Raw genomic sequence first — 9,408 nt, 5'->3', positions numbered from 1 at the left:
TTGAAATAAATGAAACACAGAACTATGCTTTTTCGCTCATTGACCCGGGGCATTGGATATGCGTCAAACCGTGAGACCTCGTTCACCTTGCAGTAGTCCACGCAGAACCGTATAGACCATCTTGGCTACAAGAACGATGGGGCTGCACCAGGCGCTATTGGACTCTTCTATTACCCCCATCTCAAGATTAGCTGCCAATTCTGTCTGAACAACTTTTCTTTTAGGTTCAGGTAGCAGATAGGGTCGTGAAAGTACAGTCTCCGCAGGGGAAGTCTCAACATGATGTTGTACAAGTTTTGTGCATCTTGGCAAGGAGGGAGAACACGTCAGCAAAATGCTGCTGCAACATGGCGATCTCTGCTATCTGGGCCAGGGGAGAGATGGTCATCACAAGGGAGCGATGTCGGATTGATGGAATTTGGTACCTCAAGCCCCAACTCATCTCTTTCACTCAACAGTGACACCAGAGAAACGGGCTCTGCCTGTTGTGTACTCACTCTATTATCACCAATAATGAGGACACGGGAGAACTGCTCAGAAACATGTATTAGTTTTTTACGCAGAATGGAGGATTGCTACAAAGTAAGTGTTTTGCCTGAAAAGGGGAGATATCAATAAAGATGCTCGGACACAAGGTTTCCTCTCTGGCAGCTTCATTGAGAATTGCACCGTGGCCGAGAGCTCCCCTATCTGGCCTCTGTATGACTAATCAATCACCAAATGTCACCTCTCAAACAGGTTATACCAGTAGATCAGAGATTAGCTCATCTGGCAGGTAGAAATCCTTAAAAAAAGGTTTTTAACTTTGATAACCCTTTTTGTTTAAAACTTTAACCTTTTTCACAGGACTATGAATGAATTCCATTTGTTTTTATGTCCCCTAATAAAATCAATCTATCACATAAGCACGTAACATAAAAGGGGGCATAAGAGTATCTGTGCAGGGACAGGAACGCAGGCTGTCAATACACAACATGTCCCTCCCCCTTTACCTTTGATGCTCCTTTAACAAAAATAAACATTTTACCATCTCAGTATCTTTTTTCTGAAATGTCTCTACATCAATCACTGTATTTCTTACTTCTATAATGAACTTTTAACAAACCTGATTCTGCTATAGAACTTTGCCTAGCGACAATATAATTGTTGTGCATTTGAAAATAACCTCTTGAAACTTGATGGAATTTCTTCACTCCAACCACTATAGACAGTGCTTCATGCTCAATCTGTGTGTTATTGCCTTCTACTTTGATCAGTGGCCTTGATGCAAAGGCAATTGGTCTCTCTTTCCCTGATGGCATTATGTGTGACACTACTGCACCCACAACATAAGGTGAAGCGTCACATGCCAGCTGAATAGGTAATGTGGGGTCAAAGTGGATTAGGGCCTCAGATTGAGAGAGAGCTATCTTCACTTCTTTATAGGCTGTCTCACAGGTTAGGCATGAATTTTGCATAGTATGTCAGCAAGCCAAGGAATTACCTCAACTGACTCACATTCTTTGGGCATGGAGCATCCACAATAGCCCTCACTTTAGACGGTGCCTTGTGGAGTCCAGTGCTGTCGATTACGTGCCCCAGGTACTCGACAGATATCCCATCAGTCTTAGTGGTGTTGCATCCAGGTTCTTTAGGTGTGAGTGCTCATCTGGTCCCATTATAAGCAGATCATCCAGGTCACACTGGACTCCTGGTAACCCAAACAGAATCTAGTCAATTGCGATTTGGAAAAGAGCTGGAGCACAGATAATCCCAAAAGGAAGCCTCCTGTATCTGAAAGACCTTTTTGTGTCCCTATGGTCAACTGTTCCTGTGACTCTGGATCAACATGCATCTGGAAATATGCCTGACATAAATCTATTTTACTAATCTTCTGTCCTCCAGCCAAGCCTGCAAAGAGTTAATCGATGAGGGGTAATGGATACAGTTTTACAGTCAAGACAGGGTTCACAGTGACTTTAAAACCACCACAGATCCTTAGAGTCTCATCTTTTTTTATGACTGAATCAATCGGTGTAGCGGTAGCCCATTTAATTGTGCTCACGGGTTCCAATACACCACACTGCACTAATCTGTTTAATTCTTCCTTGGGTTTGAGAGCATATGGGATAGGTCTAGCTTTAATGCATTTTGGTGCCTTTCTGATTTAACTGTCAGCTTAACTGTAATGTCGTTCATAGTGCAAAGTTCTCCGAACTGCTCTGCTCTGTTTTCCTGATGAATAAGAAGTTGGGCGCCAGTGTAACAGATAGCTCTGTTGCCTTGCGTGTCGTCAAGGAAGCGCCGGATATCAGGTATGGCTTTTGATGCTTGCTATATTTTCTGTACTTGCAGTCAGATAACTAAACATATGCTGGCTCTCTCACCAGTTGTTGTCTACTCCTTCTCTGGAGCAACCTGTGTCCCATGGAACACCTGTGCAAAATCAGACTCTCTCCCTGGCACCGATCCCAGAACCACATGCCCACTGTCTTTTCGAGAGATTTTAGACGAGAGTCAATGTTCTGCTTGTTTTGGATTTGGTGCATTAGAGCTTAGGATGGTTTTGAGTCATATTTGGAATACCAGTGAGAATGTCCTAACAGTAGTCAAAGTAAGTGACCGAGGCATGAATTACTCACTAAGAGGAACCAAGTCACGAAGGTGAAATAAGCCAGAAAGTGAAATGATATGATCATCATACATCATGCATACTGTATTTATTCCACCACAGCTCATAATACACTCATACTTTTAATACAACATTAAAGATATCTTTAACTGTTGTTTCATTGTGAGATGCTTTGCCCCACTGGCACTTGCTCTCTTTTCTATTGCTCTCACTCAAGCACCTCACCATTGGCAGCACACGTCTGCGGGCTGTTAAATATTCATAGTTTCTACCACCCTGTGCAAGAAGGCAGGATTTAGCATAACCTTGGTAAATACCACTGTGCATGTTCATGTGACAAGTACACTTGCGTCAGCAGCAGGCAGACCCAAGCTGTACAAGCCTACCATGTGCTTGTGTTGCTCTCATCCTCATCAAGACTCATAAGCTTTCAAATTAATAACCTGGAAAAATACTCTCTTGAATGACATTTCCACTACATTTGGTGAAAATCTGTTCTTGTCAGATTCATGACAAACTAACATAACCACTCAGACTACAGACACAACATCTCTGGAACAATTGGCTGTTACCTTAACTAGTGCACTGTGTTTATGTAAAACTTGTCACCTGCAGACTAAGTTTGTTGAACAGGTGGTTTGATAGTTCAGGTTGTTCGCATATTCTAAAAGTACATCTTTCAAACAGTACTTCTTTCATTACAATTCACTCCTAGATAATAGTTCAATCAGAGTAAGCATCTTGCTAATCTCAGAGTGAGCCATTTAATCAAAGTATTTGGATTTGCTCAAAAATAACATTTCTACTATTCTGTCATAACAATAAAACATTTACACACACACAACACACAACATACAAAAAGAGAGAGCAAGAGAGTGAAAAAAGAGTGTCTCTCCCCTATCACTACCATTATTTCCCCCTAACCCGGCTGTCCCCTTTGGGGAATGGACCAGTCCCTTGTCAGTGACTGACACTCCTCCCATGGGTCTCTAATGGTATATACACACTCCAGGATTGCTAAAGTCAATTCCCAGGGAGCTGTCAGACTATCCCCCCCAAAGACCAGTGGACTTCGTGGCAATATGTCTGCACATTTATAAGTTTGTGTCTTAATATGGTCTAAATGTGAAACGGTGTCAGTTTTGACATTTGTTGTTCCATTTGACACATTCTTAGGGGCAGTGGACAGTTATTTTTTGGTAACAATGAAAAACAATAGAAATAAAACAACACCTTTTCTCTTGTATTTTGGTATGGGGCTTGCATGATTGACAGAAATCCTCAGGGGCACAGAAGAAAGTTATACCTTGGCACCTTTTTTTTTTTTAGAGTATGCATAATTGCCAGTAATATTTAGAAAGATGTTCATTTAAACAAGAAAATAATAGTAGTTATACGTCAAACAATTTAAAATGTATTCTGAATTATTGTATATAATTATGAACTTTTCCTTTAATTAAACAATCACAAGTATTATTATTGTTATTAACAGTAGTTTTAATACTAATTATGATCCTGGAATTGCTACTATTAGTAGCAGTCACTATTATGATCTTTGCTGGTTAATTTATTTTATATAATTAATGTTCCTTCATTAAGGAGGATCGTAAAGAATCAAACAAAGAATAACTTTGTCACACTGTTCTAAATCATTTTACAAGCAGCTGCTAAGTAAACAGGTTTTTTTCAGAGATAAAGTGACTTGGGTAAAGCAGCAACTGCAATCAGTCTGAACTGGTCAATACATAGCAATCAAGGCTCCATAAGGTGACAACACGCACGCACGCACGTACACAGACACAAACACACACCACCACCACCACCAGCGAACACCTGAGGCCTGTTTCAGGTAGCTGGTTTTGAGGCAACCCCGAGTTTGTTCGCTCTGAGTTAGTGGAAACTCTGGGTTTTCCGTTTCAGGTAGCAGGTTCAGCGCAACCGAGAGTTAGTTGCTGCGGCAACATACGCCGTGGACCTAACCTGCTCGGGAGGTGGTTAGACCTACTCTGAGTTTGTTGTCTATAAGGCTGAAGGCAGCTCTCCGACAGAAGGAAGTGTTAGAAATGGCATGTCCTTTTCTACGAGAGCCCGTGGACGTAGAGGCTGCGATCCTCAGAAGGAATCTCCGTGAGGAACGATTATTAAGACCCCGGTTGGATATTCTTTCTTTTCCTGATAATTTTCTTCACAAGCGCTATCGTTTTTCAGCGCAATCTATCATTTATTTAGACCACCTTCTCAGCCCCCATGTTAACTGTCAAACGCACCGGGGGCATGCTTTAAGTTCAATACAAATTATTTGTGTGGCACTCCGTTTTTTTGCAAACGGCAGCTTTCTTTACAACGTCGGTGACGCCGAGCACATTTCAAAGGCAACCGTGTGTCGGTCTGTCAGAAATGTGACTTTGGCACTGAAACGTTTTCTTTACACGTTTGTGATGTTTCCAAGTCACCGACCTATACGAACAATCAAGGAAGAGTTCTACAGAATTGCAGGTAACAGTAGCATTTGTTTCTTGGAACGTTTTAATGTAATAAATAATGTGCACAATTTATTTAAATTAATTAATTTGTAATGTTCTAGATTTTCCGGGTGTCATCGGGTGCATCGATGGAACTCATATTCCTATTAAAGCTCCTTCAGTGAATGAAGGAGACTATGTTAATAGGAAGTCCTTCCACAGCATCAATGTGCAGGTACAGGTGAAGGCCTAGACCTTCAGCATTTTAAATTAAAGATACTTAACAAAACAGCCTCTGTATCTAATTATACTCCTCTGCAATTTGAAGGTTGTATGTGATGCCAGAAATATCATCACCCAAGTGGAGGCAAAGTGGCCGGGGTCTGTGCATGACGCACGCATATTTCGGGAGTCTAATCTGAGCACTCGCTTTGCCCGTGGTGAGTTAAGCCTATATTTGAAGGATTTAGAATCCATATTTGTTCAGATGATTAATATTTCACCTGTATCGTAGGAGAGTTCGACGGTCATTTTTTAGGTGACAGAGGGTACCCCTGCCAGCCTTGCCTTCTGACCCCGTATGCCGATCCCGTGCCAGGACCACAGCAGCGCTACAACCTGGCGCATATGAGGACGAGAGCCAGGGTCGAAAACACGTTCGGGATCCTGAAGGCAAGATTCCAGTGCCTCCAAATGCTGCGAGTCACACCAGAAAGGGCATGTGACATAATAATTGCATGTGTGGTTCTACACAACATCGCGATTTGGAGAGGGGAAAATTGCCCACCTGCATTTGCAGATGAGCAGCACATAAACCCAAACCATGCCATGGATCCACAGGACGGAAGGGTGGTTAGAGAAAGACTCTGCCAAAATCATTTTGTTTGAGTTTTCTATGTAGTTAAATGTATTTTATTATTTCCGAAATGTTTTCTTTGGCATTCTTTCGCCTTCCTGTATGATAGTAAACTCGTGTGACAGACCCAGCCTCTGGTAGGGGGTGACACTGTTCAACAAAATAACTTGTCCCACCACAGCCCGTGTTCTAATAAAGACAATCTACTTTTTATGAGGATTTCTTTATTTCCTGAAAACACAAAAAAAAAAAAGGTCATTCATATTGGGTATGTTTTTGGAGCAGGAAACAGTATCCCAGTTTGTACCTCACCCACCTTTAACTTATGTTCCAAAATTTGGATCTCCAAAGCATCCTTTTGCATCTTTTGCCTAATGTGGTCCATTTCCAAGTCTGCTTTGTTTATTTGTTTTCCCAGATAGATTTTATAGAGCTCTTTGACTGGAAGCTATAGGAATGCAAAAGATGACATTGGATTTCACAGTGCCAAGTACAGCGTTTCATTATAATTCCAGGGAGAATCTTACAGAGGTAAGCTGTGAAGTAGAGCTAGAAGTGGATGGCCTCTCATTGAATTCGATTTCATCCTGTTTGAGAGAAAGAAGATGTCAGTTTTAAACTGTACAACGCTATCATCAACTTTTAGATGTTAATTTTAAAAGGTGTTAACCTCAATAGGCCTTTCCTCTTCCCTGTCAAATGCTGCAGACAATGTTTCTCCATCATCTTCCTGTAATGACATTAACAGTTGTGTTCAGCAATTATCAAGACATTATTAATAATCTGTGGAAGGTGAAGAATTGTTACAATTGCATGGAGGTTGGTGAGGGCATCTGGTTCCAGTAGGGCGATGACGCCATCAGTAACTGGAAGAAGATGATTAGACAGTGAAATTATTACTTGAGCCAGAATATTGCCCCATCTAATTTGCAACGCGCTGGGTTGCATGTACATATTTAATTATTTTGAATAACCAACCTCTGATAAAGGCACTTCTATCCTGGGGGGTGGGGGGATCAGAGGAGCTCCGTCCAGGGATGCCCTCAGCCACAGGACGCATACTCTGTAGGCTGAGGGCCATCTCCTCAGCCTCTGTGAGGGCTGCAGGTGGTGGACCCCCTCCAGTCTTCCGGGCCTCTGCTTTTTTTCGATTTGCTAACATGGAGGAAAATGTTACCCTTATATTCAGTAAGCGCTATTTTGAAGACACATATATATGTATATACACATACATACATACATACATACATACATACATACATACATACATACATACATACATACATACATACATACATACATACATACATACATACATACATACATACATACATACATACATACATACATACATACATACATATAATGCATTTTGCCTAGGAGTAGCCTTCTAATATATCTAAATCCTATTAAATATTGGCAGTGTTGGGGTGGCTGAGAAATGTACTACTTACATTTACTGCTTAAATATAGACCCATCACATGTTGAATATAGCTGTTAAATTAGGTAGAGCAGGCAAAACAGCACAATTGATTTGATTTCAATTAAACATTAGTTTACCTGTTTGAACTATATTTTTGTACTTAATTTTCATTTGCTGCCAAGTCCTCTTGGGGCAACTCGGGTTGTTCCTGTGTAAATTGACACACACACACACACACACACACACACACAATTTACATATTGAATAAGTGGAAGATATTAAACTTTCCTCTTATTTTATTTTACTATTTTATTTTACTCACGCATTGACTTGTTCGGCTATTTCCTGCCAAGCTCTCTCTCGCGCTCTCGCTGCCGCGGCGGTATTACTTTTTTTGGTGAAAATGGGTACCTGCTTGGCATATGCGTGCATTAATATTTCCAATTCCGTGGGTTAAAAGTAACTGGATCTACGTTTTTGGTCCATGTTTGATCATGTTATCAGAGATCCATTGATGATGGCTCTTTATAGTCAACAGGCACGCCCCCAACCCAGCGTGAACACACTCAGAGTTGATTAAGCCAACGCTGATCACCTGTTCTGAAACCGAAAACCCAGAGTTGCTTTTCAACCCTGAACTCTGAGTCAACCAACTCAGAGCGCAGGATTAAACTCAGAGTATGTTAAACCAGCTACCTGAAACAGGCCTCTGATGGATATATGATCTTGTTGTTTCCCTGTATCTAATCCACATTTCAGACAGGTTGTGTTTGCTAGGATGAAGCAGTCTGTTGGCTGGCCTGTGGGATATTGGTACTGACCCAAATCATGTCCTACACTTCCAACTCTTCTCTGTCTGTCTATTTTATCTCTCTTTGTCTCAGTTGTTCCTTTTCTTGGTTGAAAATTGTGCCTTATGCTGGCACAGGTAAAATGGTCTGTTGGTCAGTTCTAGTGTGTTTGAGCCGGGAGGTACCTGGTGTTTTAACACAGATGTCTCTCTTTCCCTCACAGATAGACAAGTGCCCCAAGCTAATGCCTAAATGAGGCAAGGTAAGGTTTACTTTATTTGCTACATAATCATTCACATTCATCCAAACCCAACTCCCTTCCTGAGAACTGAGAAGCAACAGAGGTGGTCTATTTATTTTCTTATGTTACTGTTTGTATCTTATGAGGGAATTGTCCAGAGTGCTGTTTGTTTGATACGCTTGGATCTCTGTGAATAATTTCTCCATGTAGGAAAAGCTAATAAATTCCACCTGAACAACACATTCTGATGTAATGCACGTTTATATCTGAACTATATCTGACATAGCAGTTTCAACATTTTTAAATGAGCATTGCATTTCAGGGAACTGGTCAAATCAAATTTTTCTATTTATCATGCAAATTTAAAAAACACTAAATTTGATAAAAAAACAATTTCTGTCATAATTCTCTGATGTGCTGTGTGTTTACAACACAGAACAAATTGCTCACTTACTGGTAGCACAAATCCTGATCCTTATCCTTGCAATAAATTTGTCAAATAAAAATTCATATATTACACATAATTTATATTTTTGGGAACTTTGTTAAATTCGTACACACAACATTGTTTGAAATAGAAAAAAATGTAAGGCCCATTTTGCTTTCCTCTGTTAAACTGGAATGGTCAGAATAACGAAATCAGAATTAAGGGTTATCTATCCATCCATTCATCCATCCTTCTTCCTCTGAGGGTCGTGGGAGTGGAGTGTGGGGTGGAGCCAATCACCTGGACAGGTTGCCAGGAGATTGCAGCTATGCTCAATTTAGAGTCTCTGACCTAACCCCAATCTGCATCACTCTAAACTGTGGGAGGAAACCTTTGTACAATGATAAAACCTTCACAGATACGGGAAAAACATATAAACTCTCTACAGAGAGACCCTGGCCAAAGTGGGATTCGAGCCAGGAACCTTATTGACAATATTCCTTGATGACTGTGATGCGCACGCACGCACACACAAACAAACAAATTAAATTATTCAGAACCTACTCTTAACAAAATAAGTTGTGTGACTTGACATT

At 40.8% G+C, this 9,408-nt stretch overlaps 1 protein-coding gene and 1 long non-coding RNA gene across 4 annotated transcripts; one reads left to right on the top strand and one right to left on the bottom strand.

Moving 5' to 3' along the window:
- Window positions 1–4,651: 4,651 nt before the first annotated feature.
- Window positions 4,652–5,647, top strand: LOC133019289 (putative nuclease HARBI1). The gene is made up of 4 exons (XM_061085707.1): window positions 4,652–5,107; window positions 5,196–5,308; window positions 5,402–5,513; window positions 5,619–5,647. The coding sequence occupies exons 1-4, from the start codon at window positions 4,675–4,677 to the stop codon at window positions 5,645–5,647; spliced, it is 687 nt and encodes a 228-aa protein (XP_060941690.1). The 5' UTR covers window positions 4,652–4,674.
- An 11-nt stretch (window positions 5,648–5,658) lies between these two features.
- On the bottom strand, window positions 5,659–6,958 carry LOC133023473 (uncharacterized). 3 transcript variants are annotated; one of them, XR_009683063.1, is made up of 6 exons: window positions 6,908–6,958; window positions 6,737–6,795; window positions 6,600–6,659; window positions 6,246–6,516; window positions 5,861–6,160; window positions 5,659–5,769 (listed from the first exon to the last, which is right to left on the bottom strand). It is a non-coding gene; the product is annotated as an uncharacterized LOC133023473 (long non-coding RNA). The 3 variants fall into 3 exon arrangements; XR_009683064.1 differs by lacking the exons at window positions 5,659–5,769; window positions 5,861–6,160 and having other exon boundaries at window positions 6,245–6,516; XR_009683062.1 differs by lacking the exons at window positions 5,659–5,769; window positions 5,861–6,160; window positions 6,246–6,516 and having other exon boundaries at window positions 6,542–6,659.
- Window positions 6,959–9,408: the final 2,450 nt, after the last annotated feature.

Source organism: Limanda limanda, chromosome 2 (genome assembly GCF_963576545.1).
Source record: "Limanda limanda chromosome 2, fLimLim1.1, whole genome shotgun sequence".
Lineage (NCBI taxonomy): Eukaryota > Metazoa > Chordata > Actinopteri > Pleuronectiformes > Pleuronectidae > Limanda > Limanda limanda.
Note: the sequence above shows the minus strand (reverse complement) of the source record. Positions and strands in the feature narration are given on the sequence as shown.

Bases quoted from the DNA above. Each gene is read 5' to 3' on its own strand.
- LOC133019289 (XM_061085707.1), top strand. From the start codon at position 4,675: ATGGCATGTCCTTTTCTACGAGAGCCCGTGGACGTAGAGGCTGCGATC. The intron at 5,108-5,195 runs GTAACAGTAGCA...GTAATGTTCTAG, and splicing joins AGAGTTCTACAGAATTGCAG to ATTTTCCGGGTGTCATCGGG. The intron at 5,514-5,618 runs GTGAGTTAAGCC...TTTAGGTGACAG, and splicing joins GAGCACTCGCTTTGCCCGTG to AGGGTACCCCTGCCAGCCTT.